At 33.7% G+C, this 25,144-nt stretch overlaps 2 protein-coding genes across 2 annotated transcripts in view; both read left to right on the forward strand.

Moving 5' to 3' along the window:
* LOC127721181 (death domain-containing protein 1-like) overlaps window positions 1-12,957 on the forward strand; it is a 52,052-nt gene extending 39,095 nt beyond the window's left edge. The window contains exons 5-13 of the mRNA XM_052227847.1: window positions 780-914; window positions 1,826-2,008; window positions 3,436-3,564; window positions 4,291-4,537; window positions 5,485-5,614; window positions 6,617-6,730; window positions 7,214-7,643; window positions 9,343-9,606; window positions 9,970-12,957. Of these exons, the coding sequence (XP_052083807.1) occupies window positions 780-914; window positions 1,826-2,008; window positions 3,436-3,564; window positions 4,291-4,537; window positions 5,485-5,614; window positions 6,617-6,730; window positions 7,214-7,643; window positions 9,343-9,606; window positions 9,970-10,071 (1,734 nt within the window). The 3' untranslated portion in view covers window positions 10,072-12,957. The remainder of the gene's footprint in view (window positions 1-779; window positions 915-1,825; window positions 2,009-3,435; window positions 3,565-4,290; window positions 4,538-5,484; window positions 5,615-6,616; window positions 6,731-7,213; window positions 7,644-9,342; window positions 9,607-9,969) is intronic.
* A 2,222-nt stretch (window positions 12,958-15,179) lies between these two features.
* LOC127721182 (uncharacterized) overlaps window positions 15,180-25,144 on the forward strand; it is a 29,492-nt gene continuing 19,527 nt past the window's right edge. Inside the window, exons 1-7 of the mRNA XM_052227848.1 lie at window positions 15,180-15,355; window positions 16,299-16,346; window positions 18,287-18,363; window positions 19,469-19,540; window positions 21,243-21,354; window positions 22,290-22,372; window positions 24,822-24,890. Coding sequence (XP_052083808.1) covers window positions 15,322-15,355; window positions 16,299-16,346; window positions 18,287-18,363; window positions 19,469-19,540; window positions 21,243-21,354; window positions 22,290-22,372; window positions 24,822-24,890 — 495 coding nt within the window. The 5' untranslated portion in view covers window positions 15,180-15,321. The remainder of the gene's footprint in view (window positions 15,356-16,298; window positions 16,347-18,286; window positions 18,364-19,468; window positions 19,541-21,242; window positions 21,355-22,289; window positions 22,373-24,821; window positions 24,891-25,144) is intronic.

The following is a 25,144-nucleotide window of genomic DNA, read 5'->3' on the forward strand; positions in this document are numbered from 1 at the left end:
GGACCAATTTCTTCTAAACAAAATAATTAGATTGAAGGAAACATTAACATAATCTGTATTACGTAATGTACTTGTGCATCTATTAAATTTTTGATCAGGCAGAGTTCCTATACCAAAACATGGACTTTGCCCTTATATATTATTATTTCACCCCATCCGCAACACCTCCTAAAACACTGAATAGATTTCAATAAAACTTTGGCAACATTTTCATGACATAATGCCAGTGTGCAACTCCTATTATACTTTATGATCAGAATGATTTTTGGGGTTTCCCAAACCAAAATGTGGACTTTTTGTATCCGCAACTCCTCCTAAACACTATCTCACAATCTAAACCATATAATGATATTGTGCACCTCCATTTGTTATCTCAATGTTTTTTTTATGTTTGGCTTTTGAATTTGCAAGGGAAAGGGGTTTCTTTTGGTGAGCCTTGCTCACAGCGCTTCTAGTTATTCTACTCACTGAATTGACTCAAGTCTTTGTTGTGTGTACAGTTTAACCTTGCTGACATTTCTTATTTTGGTGCTAGTTAATTGTGGATAGTAAGGGCAATTTGTACACGTTCATGATTAAGTTTGTTGTTTGTGGTAGAAGCAGTTTACTGGAGATGTCTCTGTTGACAGTCCTGATTGAAAGTTGTTGTTTATGGTGTATTGTCATGCTGCGTTTATTAGTAATCGCTTACTAATCTTTCTAAATGAATAGTTTTTGTTGTCTCCTGCTTTTGAAAAAAGTTTTTAAAAAACATATCAAAATTATCATTTTTATTCTAGGTCCCTGTTTACATATGTGTACCTTTCACTTTATCCCGAACAAGCGCACATTCGAGGGAACCATTCATTAAAGCAGAAATTAACGGAAGATGGAGTGACCTTGAGACCAGAGAAGTTACGTTTGACCATCATAAGGTAAAAGACAATGTTTAATTTTGTGTAAAACTATTGTTTAACTAGTTATACTAATATTTTAATTATTTATTTAACACATTGTCAAACCTCTTTTTGATAGTAATCTCTAATCATATATTAAACTGTCAAGGGCATCTTTAACCAAGGTTTAATTACGGGACCGCGTGGTACCTTGTCCGCCTCGAGTGCAGAACGTCGAGGGTTTGATCTTCGACGATGTTAAATAATGGTATTTGATGCTTCCCCGCCTAGCACGCGTCATTAAGAAGTAACAGCAAGACAAAGAGCTCGGGCACAGAATAATGTGACATGTCTCGATCCCTACAGACCGCTACCCTGTGAACTAGCACGTTAAAATATCCAACCCACATGTCGGTCTATTACAAAACAGGATGCATATAAACGGGATGCATATTCATATCGTTTTAACATGTTCTCGTCAAGAATGTGTGTTTAATTTATCAAAGGACATTATGAACAACCATGATCCATCATCATCATCATCATCTTACCATGGACGGTAATGTAAACTCACATGCACGCGCATTTGAGATATATGTTATATAAAAAGGCAAACTTTTAAATTCTTGTCAAGGAGAGAGGCAGACGATACCAAAAGGATATTCAAACTCATTAGTCGAGTACATACTAATGTCATGGCAACAGAAGCTACCAAAAGATAAACAACAGTCTACAAAACACAACATAGAAAACTAAAGACAGAGTAACACGAACGGCATAAAAAAACCCGGATGTGATCGCATTTCTACATGTGCTTCGGAAGGGCTAGTAGATCCTGCTCCAAATGTGACACCCGTAGTATTGTTAAATAATCCAAAGGCATTTGAAAGCAAATGCATTTCCCAATATAACTTAAAAAATAATATGTATTCTCTTGTTTTTATTTTAAGGAAGCGAAATTTGCGCAAGCAGAGCTTAAAACCTTTGCGAAGTTTGCTGTAATGACAAGACTGAAGAGAGATTATATAACTTTTTCAAAAAGAACAGCTAAAATTGCGTCATCATATGATCAGCGTGTTACACTAACTGTACCCAAAGAAACCTTTAAATCAAGGGAACACGTTCTCCTACAGGTACGTATGTATAGATACTAATGGCAAGGTTAGGGTAGGGGTTTTGTTAGTCTGTTCAGTTTTTTGCCCCACCGTAAATTGGGACCACCAGGGATTTTTTCGGGATTAAGTACCGAAAAATGCAAATAAAAACTTTAGAGTGGGCGTTTTTGGCATACTAATCTAGGTAGGAAAGGAAGCCTTAAACACAAATGTTTTTGTAATTTTCATTCTGACATAATTTGCATAAAATGAAGTTATATCAAAAGAGGTGGAACAGAAGGAAATAGATCACCATAGTGTTTTAACAAATTGGTAAAATTCTAAGGATCATATACATGTATCAATCTTTAAAATCCCCCCAAAATGCACTCAATATAGGACTATTTATATACTTGTATTTCATATTAAAAACTTTTATTATCTATGTAGTTCATGTTTTGAAAACTTTTAAAACAACATTTGGCAATCTTAAAAGACCCAAATTAACATTTGAATTTGTTTGTCATACACAATGATATACAAAATTCGACGTAATCTTCTTTTTCGTTTGTGGCTTCAAGTGATAGAGAAAAACATTTTTCCAGATATAGTTATCATATGATAAAGGAGCCATACTAAGTCTTATTTTAAAAGGTTGTAGTTCGACAATGTAAACATGAAAAAATATATGGGCGACACATATTGCTGCAAATGAATGTTCTACTTGACCTTATAACGTTTTGTTGTTTAGCAAACTTTTTTTTTTATCTAAGAACATAATTTATGGTACATTCTTACAACTTCAATATTACATATTTATAAAGTATTGTCATAGCTAAGTACGGAACATGCACTGTTTACTCTTCCGGTTAATGAAAGGGTTCTTGTCACTCAATTATGAATTCTTTTGTGAGGGTCTGGATGGGGTTTACAGAAAAGAAAATAATGGGCAAAGAGTGCAGCATGAAGGGCAAAACAGTAAATTATAGAGAAAAAAAGGAAAACAATATAAAGAAAAGAGAATAATGGGCAAAATAAATAAAGACTAGAGAAAAATAGTCTAAAATATTTAGAAATGAAGGACCCCTATCCTGACCATAATGTGTCAGAACAAAGACACTGAAATCAAAATTGAAAAAGAACTGTTCCCTTTCCCTTAGAGTAATAATTGTCTGTTGATATGTAAAGACGCAGTAACCAAAATTTATTTATCTATACTATGACAAAACTGTTTGAATTTTGTCATCCTTGATGTACCAGTTGAATGTTAATTTCTCTAAGAGTAATACATGTCTGTTGAAATGAAGAAACGCAGTAACCAAAAGTTATTTATCTATATTTGACAAAACTGTAGAATTATTTCATCTTTGGTGTACCATTTGACACCGTATATCATCGGTATTTATATTGTAAAGATAGATATGTTTTGCAATTTAATTGCAAGGAAAAGAATTTTATTTTTTAAGGTTCAGCCTGTTGATTCTACCACCATACATGAACTGCAACAGAAGAAGCCAGAATGTAAACACATCCTCACGTCAAGTCCCATCATCAAAATAGCATGGGAAGGAGCCGACATAGTCAAACCAATAACTGTGAGTGTCTTAAATTTGTTTTATTTTTGTATTTTTGTATGATTTGATTCCCCTTGGGTAATACTCCAGATCAAAGTCAAAATTTACTGCCATTAAAAAAATAACGATTGACACATATTCATCTGACGTCTCTCATGGATTTCCGTAGCCTAACTACACAAGAACAAACTATAAAAATCAATTGAAAAGGCATGACTTATTGGATTGCCAAGCCCGGTAGGCCAAATTATACGGATCATCTTAATGGGATTTACACTTTTGAGAAAGTTTTAAACAGTATATTGAACAATATTAATTAATAGATTATTAGCGGCGAATTTATAGATTCAATGCGTAAATGGAGACTATTTGAAAAATCCTGCAATAGTTGAATTCATGCATGAATTCGATGATGGTTATATAAGTTCTTAACCGTCCTTTGTAAAATCATCAAAAAATAAGGTTAACTCATTATTGATACCAGACTTAAAATTTTGAACGCCAGACGCACGTTTTGTCTACAAACGACTCATCAGTAACGCTCAAATCAAAAAGATTAAAAAGGCAAAATAAACTCGGTACTAAATTGAAGAACATTGAGAATATAAAATTCCAAAATTCTGTAATAAACACTGTTATTTTCTATCAACTTCTTGTCATAATTTCTTATAAAATGACATCGTTCCAGTTATTTTTCCAATTTTATATTAAGAAAGTGGTTCACAGAAGTTTTTTTTATTTTTTAAGGTAACGATCCCATGCCCACCAAATCCAGCAAAGGCAAGAAAGATTGCCCAAATGAGAAAAATGAAAGAGGATAAGATGAAACAAGCTCGACCAGTCATCGTTACGTATGACGAAGAACAAGAGAAGAAGAGACTTCTAGAAGAAAAGAAGAAAAAGTACCAACAACAGCAAGAAGAAGCTATGAATGAATTGGAAGAAAAGAAAGTTCAGACAAAGTGGTATATGGGAGATTATGCGCATACAGATGGTAGGTTTCACTAATCTTCGGTTTTATTGAATTTCTATTGGCGTTTTCATATCTCATTTAAACGAACTTTTTTATAATACAAATTTTCATATGTGGAAAAATATCCCCGAATCAACATGTGCCTTTCAATGTCAAATGAAATTAATTTTTTAATTCGATCAATTATCAGTATTTCTCAGTTTTTATCGGAGTCCAGTCTGAATATATATTTGTTTGAGTCTAAAAATTCAGAAAAATTGTAGATGATTGTATAAACCGTTTCACTGTATTATTGTTGGGTCGTAAAAATAAAACATTTTTACATATTTCTAGTTCATAAAGTTGTTTAATATTAACCATTATAAAACTACAATTGCAACTCTAACGGGCGGGTTTTACGTCAGACATTGTAGCTGTTATCTTGGAACCCTTTTAATTCATATTCTCACAAACGTTAAAAATTTGTGGCTTTCCAAACTATTTCAACATTTCAGCGAACCTGACAAAGGTCATTAAGAAACTTGTTTAAAAGTGTTTTTTTTCGGTTTCAAGCTTTTTGAAAGACTGTAAATGAATAGTATATATATAATGGAACTTAAAAGCAGAAAAAAATGAAAGATCCGTTTCCTTGTTTTTGAGGTATAATCAATTGAATATTTGGCGGGAAATGATTCTTTCTATATTTTTCTTACATTTAACATTGGCATCTTTTTTCCTTCAAAAACAATGAAAAAATAACAAAGATTTTATAAGATTTTCAAAAATGGCTTTTTAAATATATGTTATGAAATTATGAAAATCAAAGTAGGGGTTAGTGGGCATTTTTTAATGGCACTACCTTAATAACGTTAGAGGATTCCAATTATCTGACAAAAAGTCAAAAACAAGAGTAATGAACATCTGTAAGATATTCTTGATACAGGTACAAATGTATAGTACGTTTTTACATTTAATTTTGCCGTTTGTAGATGATGAGAACGATCTACTTTATCTTTTGACACAATCATCCAATGGTAAATGGACAGTTCTTGAGAACATACATATTCATCAGATAAAGCTAGATTTACTACAGTTTGATATGACAAAACCATTAGATAGGTAAGAACAATGTTCATAAATAGCTTAAATCCACGTCATTTAGACACTGGTGTGTTAGTTATCTTATTAGGCGGGCAATCATACCACATCTCGATATTTAGTATAAAGTTTAAATTAAAGTATTGAACAATATATTTTGTATAAACAAGTAAATTACGACAATACATGGTTAGTTTTACGATTCTGACTTATCAGATTTTTTTTTAGTGTCAAGCGCACAGTTTTCATTAGCATATGCTCTTTAAGTTATTGTTATATCTTTTGTACAAGGTTTTCAAGGTCTGCATTCTTCAGTTTGAGTTTGAGAACTATGACTCATATAAAGAAAGAAGCACATAACAAAACCAATCATGTCGTAAATTAACCAATCCATATGTCTATGATCATCCTGACTACACTTGACCGATTTTACATCTTGCCGCATGTTTTTACCGTTTGTCCATTATGAAATTGTGCATGACAGTAAATTCTCTATATAGATTTCTCTATTTGTCACACGTACATGTATGTAGTTCGTTCGCTATATAGCTGCCTTTAATACATAACTAGCATGGTTTAACATAAATCTGGCCATTGCTTTTTGCATTTCGAATCGTTTTACCATTTGTCACGGCGAGCCATTTAAAGCTACCTATACGATTATAGGATTGACTCATTGCTGGAGGCAATCACTAGCCAGTCAACACTGAGGTTGTGAGTTCGAACCCCGGTCGTGCGGGTGCACTCGACTCCAATCTTAATTGACTAGGGTTGTCAGTTTTCCTATTGAAGGTCGGTGATTTTCTCCGGGCACTCCGGCTTCCTCCACCAGAAAAACTGGCCGCCACGAAATAGCCCAAAAGCGGTGCTTAAAAGTGGCGTTAAAACACCAAAAATCAAATCAAAATTAAATCATTGCTGGAGGCCATACCTGTTGTTGTTTACATCCTAGTCTTTTGGTCCCTGGTGGATAGTTGTCGGATGAAAAATCATACCACATGTCATTTTGTTTTATATTTACAGTTTCATGGTACTTCGTACCCGTATGAACACACCAGACGATACAGTCGCTCTCATGGCCAATGTAATATCAGAATTCTTATCACAGAGATTTGCACAGGTTCTTGTTAAACAAAGGTATGTTACAATTGACAATACAGTCAATCTGTTAAAAATAAAGATCATGTGTGTCCAAGCTTCGCTAACAAGGATCTGAAAACGCTCCATTCTACTTTCCATTTTAATTAAATTCAGTACGTACTGTGCTAGGCTCTGGTACTTTCAGAACAATGTCGAGACTGATCGGGCTGCAAATTAAATTAACAGACTTTGATTTACTGCAAGAAAAATAATTAAACACGTGATCATATTATCATATTGACTGTTGATCTGAAATTTAGAAATAGATTTACATTTTGTATGTTCTGGCGTTTCTGACATGTCGGTTAAATATTCAACAGAGCTTATGTTATGTCCTTGTTGTGTATGCCTAGCTGACCCTAAATAAAGCTTAACTATTCAGATCGCATTTTGATCAAGATCAACATGGCAATTTCTGTCTAGTCTTTGTTTAGTAGTTTAAGAATGAAATGAATATGACTATATCTTTAATATTTCCAGGAGCGACGATCCTTATGACACACTTATCAGTGTTGTTCCAGCAAACAAGGCACTTAAAACTTCCAAAGAAATGGCGGCGAAAGGATACATTGAAGGTCCTGATCCCAGTCCCGTTATAAACCTCAATGAAGGAGATCACATCGAGATTGCATTTAGAGGGAATATTTGTGACACTACTAACAGACCACCATTATTTGTGTACAATTCAAATATTGTCTCGGAACTGGAAGTTTACCTTTCGGAAGTTGATAAATACTTACAAAAGAACTTCCGAGTGTATCGCGGAAAGATACAAATTTATCGATGCTATTGCGATGTGAAGGACAAAAAAGCCAAACGACAAATGTCTGTTGCAGAGGATATTGCGCAATCTGCCATTGCAGAAAAGATCAAACAACACTTATGTGATATTCCAATAAATATTCCGAAGGTATGACATTTCATCAACTTTGAACTATTTACTAGAGTAATAATCTGTATACAGTCTAACAAAATCAGTTGTCCTATTTTATTTAAGGCTATTTATAAAAACAAACTTATCATAGACTCTCATTGCACCGAATAGTAGTTCTTTCAAGGAAGATGATTTGTATAGACTTAACAGAGAGGCAGAAAATATCAAAGGGATATTCAAACTCATGACAAACTGACAACACCATGCCAAACAACGAAAAACGACCAAAAAGACAAACAACATATACAAAACACAACATAGAAATAAAGACTGAGCAACACGAATCCCACCAAAAACCGGGGATGATCTCAGGTGCTCCGAAAGGTTTAGCAGATCCAGCTCCACATGTGACCTGGTCTGCACATTAAATAAACATTGTACCTAACTTTTGAAAAGAGAAAACATGGACAAATTGATATGGAGAATAGAGAAAAATGGTCTAAAAATTAAAGAATACAGAAATGAAAACCATATTGATATACATTTTTTTTTTTAAATCATGTCTTAATTATACCCCACGCAACGAGTTGCGGAGGGTATAATGTTTTTGACCCGGCCGTCCGTCCATCAGTCCGTCAGTCCGTCAGTCATGTTTCTTGTCATTGCAACTCCTCTCAAACCACACAACAGAATTTCACGAAACCTTTTTAGATAATAAGGCCATACTATGTAGTTGTGCATATCGACAGGAAATTACGATTCAATTCTTTTTCTAGTTACGCCCCTTTGAACTTATTTACTTTAATGTACTACTGCAACAGTTTGTCATCGCAACTCCTCTCAAACCACACAACAGAATTTCATGAAACCTTTTCAGATAATAAGGACATACTACGTAGATGTGCATATCGACATGAAACTACGATTCAATTTTTTTTCCAGGAGGTACGCCCCTTTGAACTTATTTGCCCAATATACTACTGCAACCTTTTGTCATCGCAACTCCTCTCAAACCACACAACAGAATTTCACGAAACCTTTTTAGATAATAAGGACATACTATGTAGTTGTGCATATCGACAGGAAATTACGATTCAATGCTTTTTCTAGGAGTTACGCCCCTTTGAACTTATTTACTTTAATGTACTACTGCAACAGTTTGTCATCGCAACTCCTCTAAAACCACACAACAGAATTTCATGAAACCTTGTCAGATAATAAGGACATACTACGTAGATGTGCATATCGACAGGAAACTACGATTCAATTTTTTTCCAGGAGTTACGCTCCTTTGAACTTATTTGCCCAATATACTACTGCAGCCTTTTGTCATCGCAACTCCTCCCAAACCACACAACAGAATTTCATGAAACCTTTTCAGATAATAAGGACATACTACGTAGATGTGCATATCGACAGGAAATTACGATTCATTTTTTTTCCAGGAGTAACACCCCTTTGAACTTATTTGCCCAATAATGGCAATATACTACTGCAGCCTTTTGTCATCGCAACTCCTCTCAAACCACACAACAGAATTTCATGAAACCTTTTCAGATAATAAGGACATACTATGTAGATGTGCATATTGACAGGAAATTATGATTCAATTTTTTTTTCTGATACAATTTTTTTTCTTACACTTATTTTATTTCTTCAATGACAGTGTGGGGATGTGGGGTATGTGAGCTCGCTCACTAAGGTTCTTTCATTCTGTTTTATTTGTTTTCTTCAGTACAATTTGGAGTCATCGCCAGTTCCAGTGAAAGCACCCGTTACCATAGTAAACGATTCTGATCCAATAAATGAAAATCTAATGCGCTATCTAGCTGTTGAAATGGGAGAGGAATGGCGTCGACTTGCTCAAATACTGAATGTAAGCCGTGCACGGATGCAAGCAATTTTAAGAAATATACAAATCAGCGACGGAACGGAAGAAGATGCACGATATGAGATGTTGATGAGCTGGTTGAAGAAAATGCCAAAGGCAGTTGATAAGGTTAGTGGAATATAGTTTCATAGTCTTTTAAACAATGAAATACAAATTTGGAAAAACGTAAACTATGCTCCTTTAAAACATTACGGTACCTTTTGTGATTCTCAACTACAAATTCAAACTGACTTTCTAACCCCATGAAAATCATGAAAAAGTTGATACAACCACAAACGACATGAAATTACAACTTAACCAAGCTGTGCTACTAATCAATTTCATGTTTTCGGTTTCCAAAACACATATGGACGACATATTTTATACCAATGGCTTTCTTACAAATGGTGCACATTGTTATTTTATATGACACATTAGATTTTGTTTATATACTTCCAATGCTTCAGCAACAATCATTTGTTTATTTTGCAGGTATCTACATTAAATGGTGCTTTGATGAGATGTGGTAGAGACGACTTAACGGAAGAAATACAAAAACGTAACAAGGAGTTCCGAATGCAACATATTCATTGAGTGATCAGTGTAAAAAATAGACATGGTAAACATACATTGAATTTATCTTCACGTGATATTGCAATAGGATCAACCCGCACATGATATTGCAATAGGATTAACCCGCACGTGATATTGCAATAGGATTAACCCGCACGTGATATTTCAATAGGATTAACCCGGGCGTGATATAACAATAGGGTGAATCATCACGTGATATCGCAATATTTACAATATGACTACTTTGCTTACACTAGCGTTTTTTTCTTGGGAACATTAAAGTAACAGAGGTATCACCTTGAGAGACTAGAAGTTGAAACATGAGGTCTGGTTGTAGTTCATTAGTAATGAGTATGTTAGATAAGGACCTAAAATGGACCCTATTTTTAACTACAATTTCAAATAAGAATTTATTGACCAAAATTACAATGATTCATAGCTAAAGCAAAGACTAGATAGGAAACATGTCTTTTCGTTTAAAATTCACGTGCTTGTGTTCTATTCATGACGTCACAAATAGCACTCGTTTTGGTTTTTCTCGAAAATTCAGTGAAAACGAGTAAATTTCAATTGATTGTTTTGACATAGAGCGCATGCGTTGACAAAAAGATCTTTTAATATAATGTTTGCTATAACATTTTACATATTTAACTTGAATATCTAGTTTATTGACTCGTGCTCTCTATGTTCCCTAGGCCTGAATCTGGTCGAAATCTGGGAGATTTTGTCAAATTTCGCAAAAATCTCTATGTTTGGCCTAATTTGGGATGTAAAAATTAACGTTTTAAAATAAAATTGACAAAATAGTTCTATTTAACTTTCTCACATGTCTTTTCGTCAACTTAAAACGTTTTTTATCTTGAAACATTGAACTTTATAATCGGGGCCAAATATGGCTCATACCGAACTTACTCCTTTGTCTTTGTATGAGGCGATTTCTTGAAAAAGATACAGTTATGAAACAGTCTTTCTATAGATTATAATGATAAAAATCAAAATGTTTGACGGTGAAGTTGCTATGAACCTTCAGTTTGTCCTTGCTATTGTGAAATATTTTCTATAAAAATCGTAAATTGTTTTTTTTTATAGTTATGATTTAAAGTTATAATTATATAACAATATAACAGTTACTGTTAGAAAGTTTAGCAGATTTATGTAACTGCATGTTATTCACAGACTACATGCTTTGGCTATTTTATTTGTAGAAATGAGTGCAGTATGAATGAGTTTGTGCAATATATATTTAAATGTGTGTGGACAAAACATGCATGTCTTTCAAAACATTGAATGAAAATTATGCCTATGTATTACTGTAAATCAATATGATTTTTTTAATTTCATGTTTCAGAGAATTTGTAAACAAGCTATTTACTCAGAAAAAGGTTATCTTTTTTGGTAACCTGCAATAATAACCATCTACAGTTTGTAGAATTATTCTGTTCATTCTCTCTTTGGAACAATGATTACAGCATTGTATGATATTCATTGGCGGATCCAGTGGGTTGTTCCGGGGGTTGGAACCCCCGTTTTGTTCGATTTTCAAATTTTTTTCTAAATGATTTTTTTTTTCCTAAATTTTTTATAATTATGTGAACGTTCATGGTGTTCCGGGGGTTGGCACTCCTTTTCGAAAATGGCTGCATCCACGTCAGTGATATTGATCAAAGATTTCTTAACTCGTATGATATTTCAAAGCATGTCTTCCCTTTAAACTTCTGAACAATAGTTTCATTTTTGTAGGATAACCATTCATTTAGGTCATGCTTACTCGTACATTTACATGCAATAATAAATTATTATATAGTTTTTTTATAAAAAGAAATGCTGTAAGTTAGCCCAACCGTGTCGATCACTATGACATTTTTAGTCATTTAGAAAAAAGTAGTTTTAATGCAATTGTTCTCTTGGAAGAAAACGGAAGTGACACAAAGGTCATTAACTTGTTTTACCGCCTTTTACAAGTACATTTAAAGTTTATTCGAAAAGGAAAAGAAGATAAGTAGGAAGCATTCACAACCATTATAAGTCGACGACACCCCCATGGCAAAACGCAATACTAAGAAAAGACAAATAAAGGCTAGCAAATTATTTTACAAAACAAAAGATTGAGCACCAGGAACCCAACAAAAAAACCCGGAAGGGAACGCCATGGCACCGGGAGGGTAACTAAATCCTGTTCAACTAGTGGCATTCAAAGTTATAAAGTTGATTAGCAGATATGTGATATTTAAATGTGATGTTAGATTTACACGATATCTGTATGTGATGTTAAATTTACACGATATCTTTATGTGATGTTAAATTTACACGATATCAGTATGTGATGTTAAATTTACACGATATCTTTATGTGATGTTAAATTTACACGATATCTGTATGTGATGTTAAATTTACACGATATCTTTATGTGATGTTAAACTTACACGATATCTTTATGTGATTTTACTGTGCACGACATCGAAAAAAGATGTTAACTTGATACGATATCAATTTGTGATGTTAACTTTACATGATATCGATATGTGATGTGAACTTTACATGATATCGATATGTGATGTTAACTTTACATGATATCGATATGTGATGTTAACTTTACATGATATCGTTAAGTGATATTAACTTTACATGATATCAATATGTGATGTTAAGTTTATATGATATCGATATGTGATGTTAACTTTACATGATATCGATATGTGATATTAACTTTACATGATATCGTTAAGTGATGTTAAATTTACATATTAAGTATGTTTAGTTTATTCTACGCATTTATATTAAGATGTTATAGTATTTTGATGTTTAATGAAGGTCCACAACTTTTGTGATTTTAAACAAAATCCGTCCATATTTTGTCTTATATCATGTAATTTGTTATATGTTTAAATAAACACAAATACATACATATAGATTGCTATTTCTAAGGCATGTGTATAACCAATACAATTTCTTTTGGTATACCCAATATAACTCTCTAGTATTCCTAACACTAAAAGTGGGGCTCATATTCCGTCTGTCCGTTCGTCTATTCCTCCAAAAATATTTTCGTCACATGTTAACCAGGAACCACCAAACAGAATGACTTCATATTTTGAAACACCTTGAGCACCTTTGGTTCCTTTCAGACATCAACTTCCTAATTGCCAAAATTTAAAATATAATTTGATACGTTGAATGAATTTTAAAATGTCCGTCAAACATTTCTTAAGTACTACAGACCAGAATGACTTCATCATCGGTCATCAGCTTCACACTAATAAGTTTTAATTTTATTTTGGATGTAAAACGTCTTCTGATTGGTTGAAAGTTTTTGTCTATCAGCTCATAGACATAATTTTGTCATGTGACCGTGACGTCATCAACGTTTTTTCTTGATTTACTCCTTAAAAATGGAATTTAGAATTCAATTATAAGGAATGACTGTAATATTTGTTCTGTCTATTCGAAATACCTTCAAAAATGTGGTGCACACTTTTAAATAACCAGCTACGCGAAACTTTCGGAATAACGAGTAGGAGTTTGCAAAGCACGACAATGCGTGCATTCTTGTTCAACATTATAAACAAAATTAAAAGATCCATCGGAAAACAAACGCTTTTGTTATTTTTTCTTTCTTTAATATTTAGGGAGTTATGGGGAGTGGGTTGTCCATGTTTTTGCTCGTCTCTGTGCACAGTATACAATTGCAAACTGCAAGCTTTATAGAACGATGGATTGTGATAATTCTGAAAATAAAATACTATTTTAGACATTTTGTGCGTTCGACGCACTGTTTTGGATTTACCTCAAACCTATTCATTTGATAGCTAGGGATGTATAAATATGTAGACCAGTTAGGAGCTATATGACCTTCAATCTAGTTTAACCCCGCGACATCATGTATGTGCCTGTCCCAAGTCAGTAGCCTGTAATTCATTTGTTGTCGTTTGCTGATGTGCAACATATTTGTTTTTCGTTCTTTATTTTGTACATTTATTAGGCCGTTAGTTTTCTCGTTTGAATAGTTTTACATTTGTCATTTCGAGGCATTTTATAGCTGACTATGCGGTATGGGCTTTGCCCACTTGTTGATGGCCGTACATTGACCTATATATAGTTGTTAATTTCTGTGTCATTTGGTCTCTTGTGGAGAGTTGTCTCATTGACAATCATACCACATCTTCTTATTTTTATATGTATTCTTAAGTTTAAATTTTCTATGATTAACTTTGCAACTTTGAACATTTTAATGATCCCGTTTTCTTCTCCGCAACTTTTCTGTCAGCAGAATAGTCACTATAAACATTGAATTATTTAAAGGAGCCTTGGTGGCCAAGTGGATTAAGTAGTCACTAGCCTGTCAACACCGTGGTTGTGAGTTCGTACCCTGTATGTGGCAGGAGCATTCGCCTTCAATCTTAATTAACTAGGATTGATTAATCAGTTTTCCTGCCGAAGGTCGGTGGCTCTCTCCGGGCAATCCGCTTCCTCCACCAATAAAGACTGATCGCCCTGAAATAGCCAATAGTGCTGACAGTGGCGTTAAACATCAATCAATCATCCATATAAAACGGAATGTGATGTTCAAGTCTAACAATGGCTGCCTGTTATTCTTCGTGGGAATCAGTTGTTTAAAGATTAGATGACAGTAATAATGCTTCTCGTCATTACAAAACACTAGGATGGTTATCTCCCTTGAAACATACGGGTATTGGAGTGACCCTTGTTGTCAGAGCCAAACAGATAAAGGACAGGGAACCAGTCTATACAAAAAACACGACCAGCAAAAGTAAAAAATCTTCTACGAGAACGCTCAACCCATTAAAGTTGAAAAGAATTTATAATAAATAGATACAAATATAAAAAGTTAAGAGCTAAATGACAAAAAGAAATATTAAAGAACAGCCAAATTCATCTTCGATCAATTTTGCATGAGTCAGTTGGAACCTGAATTAAAAAAAAAACTATGCGAAAGAAAAAAGCCATATTGCCCTGTAAAATCGAGAACAGTCGCACTAATTACATGAGGAATGTGAGGGTCTTGATGAGGTTTACATAATAAAGAAAAAGCGGCAAAATAAGGAATAGATAAAAATAGCATATAATTTAATAAAATAGAATAGAAGACACCCCCAATCCAGACCCTCAAACATGTACAGTTACAGTAAATATGACAAGACTTTCAATGCAGGTTTAGTATACAGGTGTGTTGATAAATAAAAGATCCTCAAATCATGACATAATGTCAGAACAATAGATAAGAACTCTGACCTTTATCTATACTGGTACACAATGGTGGACTGTTCCTACACTTTGACAACGTTTGGTAAATCTTTTCGTCTTAAACTGACCTTTCCTTTTATCATTACTTCTATTTTAATGTTACTAATTCCTGTCCGCGAAATTAATGTTTTTTTGTTTGTTTGCAGATCTTTACTGCAGATATTGTTTTGTTTTGGATAGAGAATATGGTGTTTTCCATTTGAAATAATTTGGTCACATAGCATTTATTTTTAGCATCAATCAATATCACGTGGTTTGTCCCATTTCATCGGCCTTGATCGTAAAAAATGCACTTTAAATGAATTCCCAATTCTTTTTTTCGGTAACATACGTTTTAACCTGTAAACTATATGAACCTGGTATTTAGGCTTTTGAACTAGACCCACTTTAGAACTACGGCCTTTTTGATATTACTGATAAACTTGAAATCAAGGCCATATTTGGCCAAAGTGAACCCTGTCCTTTATTTTGATCACATTGCGAACAAGTTTTTCTGCTGCAATTGCAAATAAACAAAACATTTTTTTTTGTCCTGTCAAAAAAAAAATTAAAATAAGATAAATGAAAGATGAAGAAGGGTCACTTACAAAAATTTAAGCTCTTTTGTGACATTTTCATTGTAACTGTGACGTCATAAACATATCATATAACCAACAAACCATTTTTCAAAAATGTGTACCCACTTACTACAACATAATTACCCGCTTTTTAGTGGGTTTCGTGTTGTTTGGTTTTCTATGTTTTGTTTTGTCTTTTTCTTTTTTTAGCCATGGCGTTGTCATTTTATTTTCGACTTCTGGGTTTGAATTTTCCTTTGGTATCTTTCGCCTCTCTCTCTTCTGTATCAACGTATAAACGGAAAAAGATCTTTGATTTTGTGTCAGACAGTAATTCGTATTTTGATACTGACATGATTATTAGTACATTCTTAGTACAATTGTAGTTTGGTACATTTGTTATTATCTATTCTATGACCATTATTTCAGGTTGTTTAGTATTAGCCAGTATCCTAGGTCAACATTATGTAAGAGCAGGTAAGAAAACTATAGGCCAACACGTACATCATATAAATAGAGAATATCATATGGCTTTTTCAATATCTGCTCGAGGGATTATATTCGTTTAGGGTTGATACTATGTGTGATATTAAAAAAGCCATATCATATACAATTTATCATATACCTCAAGTAGCTGTTTTTTTTATGTGACATGACGTTATACAGATTAGGGGTTTGATAAAGCCTTTGCAACAGTGAATAATATCGATGACGTGACGTCATATATATTAAAGGTGTGATAAAGCCTTTGCAACCGTGACTGATATCGATATCATCACGGATGGCTGATACAGTACGATTGCCGTTGACCGTATTACACATACAATTTATCTGTATTTACTACTAAGTATATAATAAATACATTCATAGGCGGATTAAGAAGGAGACGGAAAGGGGCCCATTATCAAGCTACATATATAACTAAAGTCATATGAAACAAGTTTCTTTTAATTATAAAACATATTCAACTTTTTTTTTAAATTTTAAGTTTCATATGACTTTAATGCATATTTTTTTCAAGTCCAACTTCTGACATTGCCTTGTTGGTTACCACTCCCCCGTTTCCACAGATCCTGGATCTGAACCTGACGTTATTTATACATACAAAATCTAGTCCGCCATTTTATAACCGGATTTTCTGTTGAACGAGAGATAACTTTCATTACCTTACGTATATCTTATTTCAATGAGAATTATCATGTCGCCTGTGTATTTTTCTCTAAAATTACTTCTGGATAAACACGACAACTTTAAGTTATGTACTTTATAAGTGAAAATTATGACCTAATTTGGGTTTTGGCATAACAAGCTATGTAACCTGAAGGCTGTTTATTTGGTTAATAATTCAAGCGAACAAATCATCTTTCTAAAATTGTAAACGTTGTTTTGTAAAAATAAGGAGATGTGGTATAATTATCAATGCGACAGATACCCACCAGAGACTAAAGGACGATGAGGTAGACATATAAATGGTACGGAATAAGGGAGCTACCATTTGATTTTTATAGGGGGGGGGGGGGGGTGGGGGGCTAGGATGAAATTTGAAAAAAGGCAGGACAGGTGTTTTGAGTAAAACAAAAAAAAGGCAGGATGAGCAACATGGCATAAAAAAAAGGTAGGATGACAATTTATGTAAAAAAAAGTCAGGATAAACTAATGAAAAAAAACGGCAGCACCCCCCCCCCCCCCCCCCTATAAAAATCAAATGGTAACTTCCTAATTTTACCCTTTACCTTCTGTTATTTTACTGATCGAGATATAAGCAAATGTAAGTACATCAACACAAACATATTTATCGGTGCCATACTGTGGTGAAATCTCCACACACCAGATATTGCTGTTCCGCCAAAATTGTACACTTCAATTGATGTCACAATTATAGTTTTGAAACGTTAATTGAGAAATTTATATCGATATACTTACTTGTATTATATATTCCTATTGGATTCAGAATCTGTAATTCCAACAGCTAGCGTAAATGACTTTGTTGCTTATAAACAGCAATATCCGGTGTACGGGAATACTCGGTTAAGTAGAAACTGTATAGAACTAAAAAATGGTGAACATATTTCTCTTACGCTATAAAAAAGAAGATTCGGTTTAAAGTACTTTTGTCAATGGTTCGTGCTTCACTATAAATAGGAGGGCTGTTGGTGAAGGATAGCTGCGGAAAAGTAGTTCTCATACACCTTGATATTTTATGTACGGTCCGCAAATATTCAAAAAATTATCACAAGGACAAGCTGAGGGACTTAAGTGATACCTCTATGATTTATAACTACAATATTAAGAGAGATGTTTTACCAACAATTACAACCATCATTTACTATACAAATTCATCAACAAGAGTTATTTTTAAATTAATAATCCTTTTGTGCACTGCATATGAATTTCATAATTTATAATATATTACACAGGTATATTATGCTATCAATGTGATTTACTTCCACATCAAAGAGACTGCGATAGAATTGTAGAATGTGGATCGAACGAGGTACGTCGTATACACAACGCTTTACATCAACTCTAAGAGTTGCTAAGGGAAACCGCTAAAAGGGATGATTGTTGGATTGATTGTTAGTGTTTAACGCTGCCACTATTGGCTACATCGCGGCAATCAACTTCTATTGGTGGAGGAAGCCGGATAGAACCACCGGTTTCGCCAGGAAAACTGACACTCCTAGTCAATTGAGCAAAGGGGTAAAAATACTCGTCTGTTTAATACAGGCCAATGAAAATAACACTGCAGATATACAAGAAAAACCATGCAAACCGTTATAGATGATTTAGGCATCCAAACAATTCATTCTTCAACTGAATACCATGGAAATGTAGTATATACACTAGTGATTGGGTTCCCCAAAATACATTCCCAAAATACAAGTTTTGAAGCACTTTAACTTGTGTTCCTTTAAAGGATCTCATGTAAAACTTATTAAATTATTTTGAGGTTTCAAGCTACAAAATATGTTAATATAAGAGGCAAAAAAGAAACTCACACAACAACGTCAAAATGGGACAACCAAGGATTACATTGAAATCAATATATCTACTTTTTCTTTATATTGGCTCTAATATCAGACATAAGGACTATTTTTGATCAGACAGATGATTATCAAAAAAGAACCCGGATGCTGTTTGGAAGCAAATATTATGACTTAGCAAACGCCGGAAAACTTTATAAAAATCATTTAAAAAACATCAAAGATATCAGGCTAATAATTTGACGCCAAACGCGCGTCTCGTCTACATAATTATGTCTCACCAGTGACACTCGTACAAAAAAGGAAAAAGGCCTTATCAAGTACGAAATGGAAGAGCATTGCAATTAAGATATTGAGCATATTTATCTTTCTCCAAAATGTTGATGACACCGGCAATATACAACTCGTACAATGCAAAAAAGTAAATGAATGAAACATAACAGCGTATGCACATGTATGCAAGACATGACAAACGAGATCACAAAAAAAAAAAAAAAAAAAAAAAAATACAAAAAAAAACAACATCCGTCTTACTTTCAGACTCTACTGATGGCTTTTTAAAATTTAAAATCATTTCATTTTTTTTTTATTTTTATTATTGATTTTTACGAATAGGAATGTTATGGATCAAGATTAATATCAGACGATGGTTTAACTAAATATACTTCAGGCTGCAGAGATAAATCGGTAGGCATTTATTAGTAACCTGTTTTGTCTCGTGTATCGCTGTATTACTGCAAGTCTTCAGTATCACCGTATTACAGCGAGTCTTCAGTAACACCGTATTACTGCGAGTCTTCAGTATCACCGTATTACTGCGAATCTTCAGTATCACCGTATTACTGCGAATCTTCAGTAACACCGTATTACTGCGAGTGTCTTCAGTAACACCGTATCACTGCGAATCTTCAGTAACAACGTATTACTGTGAATCTTCAGTATCACCGTATTACTGCGAATCTTCAGTATCACCGTATTACTGCGAATCATCAGTAACACCGTATTACTGCGAATCTTCAGTATCACCGTATTACTGTGAATCTTCAGTAACACCGTATTACTGCGAATCTTCAGTATCACCGTATTACTGCGAATCTTCAGTAACACCGTATTACTGCGAATCTTCAGTATCACCGTATTACTGTGCGACACTGAGTGGAACTGTAAGTTATACATGTCTGGTTTGCTACTGAACCCTACGAATTCATAGATGATTTGTAAAATCCATTGCGACTGAAGACAAAATAGTTCCTATGTATCAATAGGGGTCACCACATCACGGAGTTAGACCAATCACAGCGTCACCATTTTACCCGAGGTGCGTTCATTGTATATTGATTTTATGGAAAATGTCTATGCAATCTCTTAATTATGTCAGCGTATTTAAGTGTAGCTAAGGGTGATTTTTTTATTGTTTGAGGTGGAGACGCGGGGGATGATTATTCATTTTCAACCTATTGCTAGCCCGGCAATTTATTATCCCTTTGCACACTATTTTGTGAGTTCTGTTGTGCAGAATATTTATTAGTTCTTACCAATGCCAAGATAATACTTTAAAGGGGAGGGGGACAGGTGGAGTTTTTCTCTCGAGCGGAATGAGACAAAATCCCAAAAGTGTATTACACAAACTTATGTTATGATCAATAATGACAACACAATTATAGTATATTGTACTACACGTATTGTAAATGAGTACTAGAGATCTTTCGTCATTGGCTTTGGTCAAGCTATCATTACATTATTATTTACCTTACACAATACCAGTATTGAAATTATTGTTCTTCTGTTCTCGTCCTGAAGATACATGAAATATTTGCCACTTGACGTCAAGCTAACAAGAACATTCGTGAATCTAAAAATTGATAGAACGTTAAGTTTCCGAATGTAATGATCTTTGATTGTTCCTGATGAAAGTAAAAAAAAACGAAAAGCGCTTCGAACGCATGAAATTTATAACATGTTGTTTTCATTTTTTTACAGCACTGTGTCGATACCGCTGCTGATGGACTATTAGTCCCCGAGGGTATCGTCAGCTCAGTAGTCAGTACTTCGGTACTGACATGATTTATAACAAACCTTTCTAAAATTATCCGTTTATAAATTTTGAAATTACAAAGAAACTAAGGTTTCAACACCCTCAGGGAAAGTTGGTCTTAAATGGATTTGGCTATTTTTATTAGGTTCTTTTGGTTATTTAGCTCTTCAATTGTTTCGGTTTTTATACATACATAGCTTTCAAATAGTCAGCTTTGGTCGTTCCTGGTGAAGGTAAATCAAGAAAAGGGCTTCGGAGTCATGACATTTACAGCGTGTTGTTTTCATTTTTTAATTTTTTAATGATAATCACATGATAGTCACATGTTGTATAGTATCTTCTTATGTGTTTTAGGTCTGTAATGTAAGAGCTCCGATTTTAGGTAAACGAGCTGAATTGATTCCTTGTTCTCAGTGTTGCAATACTTCGTACTGTAATCTTGAAACCTGTGATAATCATATAACTAGTAAGTAAATGGGTTTTTTTTTTTTTTTAAATCCACCTTATGTAATATTGCTGTATTTTGATTGGATAAGAAAAATGGTATTTTGCCCAAATTTTCTATATATTGAGATTTTCTTGTCTCTACCGGTGTATATTTCATTTAGGAATTCCATGTGCCGGGGTATTTGCTAGCAAATACTATGTCTAAAAATAAAGCGACTTCCGAAGACCTCTAGACTTTTCCTTGAGATAGAACCGGTATTTTGGGCAAATACCCATTGTAAGCATGATGTATTTGTATGAAATTACATCAAAGAGGAGAAACAAAATCTTGAACTAGTCAACCACATGCATGCCATGTACAATGTAGGATATCAAATTCACAATTACAAAGTAAATTTTCAAATGCGTACACCAAAACTTTGAGAATTGTGAATTAAGAAATATAGTGAAATTCAACCAATTGTATTACTTTTTTTCATTTTTGATTCATCTAAAACGTCGAAATTAGATCTTCAACGTTTGATGTTTGATGTTTGGACCAAATCTTTCTGTCTCTTGGTCTACCATTAATAATGAAAACACATAACAGAGCAAGATTGATTGTCATGTAATCATGGCATATGATACCGCAATTTGCGTCGAACTAATTCATTTGTAATTATGATACATGTACCATCACGTAATTGGTGTTTACATTTTGGTAACCGTATGTAGATAAAGGTAGCATAAAGCTTACTTTAAAATGATTCCAATTAAACAATATCCACATTTTCATGCCAGTACTAAATTACTTGGTATTAGGCTGATGATATCATCGGGGACTCACAGTTTATCTTCAGAATTATCGGACCAGTGGCTGTACTAACATGTAGTTACACTAACCGTTGAATAGAAGCGTATACTAAGAATTTATGGGCATACGTATTTTTAAGAACCAGTTTATCTTTATTTCAGGTAACAGAAAGAGATGTTTATCCTGCAAGTATGCGCTTACTCCCGAAGACTGTAACCTGTCTATACAGTGTAATACTGATGAGGTAAGACTGTAACCTGCCAATACAATGTAATACTGATGAGGTAAGACTGTAACCTGTCTATACAGTGTAATACTGACAAGGTAAGACTGCAACCTGTCTATACAGTGTAATACTGACGAGGTAAGGCTGCAACCTGTCCATACAGTGTAATACTGATGAGGTAAGACTGCGACCTGTCTATACAGTGTAATACTGACGAGGTAAGACTGCAACCTGTCTATACATTGTAATACTGACGAGGTAAGGCTGCAACCTGTCTTTACAGTGTAATACTGAAGAGGTAAGACTGCAACCTGTCTATACAGTGTAATACTGACGAGGTAAGGCTGCAACCTGTCTATACAGTGTAATACTGACGAGGTAAGACTGCAACCTGTCTATACAGTGTAATACTGACCAGGTAAGACTGCAACCTGTCTATACAGTGTAATACTGACGAGGTAAGGCTGCAACCTGTCTATACAGTGACGAGGTTAGAATCAGCAATTGAAATCAAAACGAGGTTTATATCAATGCTAATAATGCGTCTGGTTGATAATTGCAAAAATAAGAACTCGCATTAGGGACCAACCATGTAACTTTATGGAGGGGGGGACAATTATTTTAGTTTTCGACGCTATCAATCAAAATACTTTTTTCAAAATTTAACACTTTACGGTATGGGGAAAATCTGGATTCAGAATATCTTTTTGGTCATCTGCTTGAAGTTAAATTGTCGTTCCCTTATGATATCTGATACGTATATCATTATGTAGCTCTTTCTGAAATCACAATAATTAATCTGGACTTTTGATCTCTTGTCAGAATCGCTAAAATTATTGCTCTCTATAATTTCTGTTTAGTTTTTGCAACATATCCGAAAGGTTAAACTTGGGTTTTCAAACAAGAATTTAAAATGGGTTTATGTTTCATTTTTTTTCTATTTTTACAAGGGGTTCATGTAGTGGCATAGGAGTTAAGCTTTCAAAAAGAATTTATAACAATTTGTTATCCTTTATCAGTATTCTGCCTTCTCATCATCAAAATTGGCAGATATAATTATAGTTACATGATTTCTAAAATAAGTTTATCATCTCGTAGGTCTCGTGTTAGCATGTATAGGAAAACGATCCCTAGCAGAGTCAATTAAATAAAAAATTAAAACCTTGATATTGTTATTTGATGCTTGTTTGCCCTGAAGCACGACAATTTGGTATAGTGGCAAACACAGGTCGGAACAGAATCATTATGATACGATGGTTTGGGTGGCATGTCCTCATGCAATACTGTATACTTGTGAGGTTTAACTTTTACTTGGGTCTTGTATAAAGAATATCAATTTTCCATTAGCATATTACCGTGTGCTAAATATGCATATAATATTTGCCACTATACAATGTATACCTTCAACATCCATTAACAATGTAGCTTGCTATATTGTATAAGGTATACGTTAAGCTAATTGTTGAAGACCGTACGGTGACCTATATAGCTGATAACCTTCTACAGCATTTTGGTGGAGAGTTGTCTCAGTGGCAATCATTCACATACCATATCTTCCTATTTCTATAAAGTCATATTTAAAAAGCAAATAAATTAGGAAATAAGACTATGTGTTTAAGTCTCTTACACATATTAATTTGAGGAAATGACGAAGTTTTCTTGGTTCACACCGGATTTGTTTGCTTACCAGATTTGACCCGTGTATTATTTTAACTATATGACAGTGCATCGGATATAATCTAACCTGCGTAAGAGTATAATCTACTATGCCGGATCACGTGATTAAATATCTTCCTTTCTTATCACTCAGTTACAAAAGTAAAATTGTTCTTGTAGTCCATTGCTCTCGAAAAAGGTTAAATTGTGTTAGATTGTGTACGAGTAATCAGTATATAGGGGGAAGAGGAGTCGGCTGAAATCGGCAGGTTTAAAAAAAAACAAAATGACAAGAATATTGAGAATGTTTGCTCCTTTGTTTCACAATAACAAGCTTTTAAAGGCTATTATGAATTGACAGTTTGTAAATAACGGTACTTAAAAAGCAGAAACAAATTTATAGGTTCGTGTCCTTGTTTAAGAGATATACTCATTTGAAAATTTGGCGGGAAATGATTTTTCATAATTTTAGCAATGGCTCCGTTTTTCTTTCAAAAACTATGAAACATTAACAAAGATTTTATAAGATTTAAAAAAAATTGACTTTTAAACTATATGTAATAAAATTATAAACAGAAAAATATTCAAAAACAAGAGGAGCAAACATCCATAATGTGAATCTGCTACTTTGTATGTAATAAATTTGTCATGGTCTGATAATCACTTTTTTCTTTGTCAAGGTCTGTTACACACAAGCAATAATCTACTTTTTTCTTTGTCAATGTCTGTTACACACAAGCTATAATCCACTTTTTTCCTTCGTAAAGGTCTGTTACACACAAGCTATAATCCACTTTTTTCCTTCGTAAAGGTCTGTTACACACAAGCTATAATCCACAATCAAGAAAAAAGATACAGACTTGGATGTGCGCATAAAAATGTAAGTATTAAGGTGGTACATAACACTACAGGGAGATAACTCTGTAGAAACGTTTTAATCACGTTCTATTGTTAATGAAATATTAAAAGATTCTCAACGATCAAAATTAATCTTTGTCAAACTGCTATATATCCAATGATTTTTTTCCGATAAGGTGTGGTTCAATTTTTTTTGAAATTTTTATATTTTTGTCAAAGGGTCAAAGTTAATATTTTGTCAAAATTTTATCAAAATCGTTTGAGCCAAATTTATTT

This window comes from Mytilus californianus, unplaced genomic scaffold (genome assembly GCF_021869535.1).
Source record: "Mytilus californianus isolate M0D057914Y unplaced genomic scaffold, xbMytCali1.0.p SCAF_12, whole genome shotgun sequence".
In the NCBI taxonomy this organism is placed as follows: domain Eukaryota; kingdom Metazoa; phylum Mollusca; class Bivalvia; order Mytilida; family Mytilidae; genus Mytilus; species Mytilus californianus.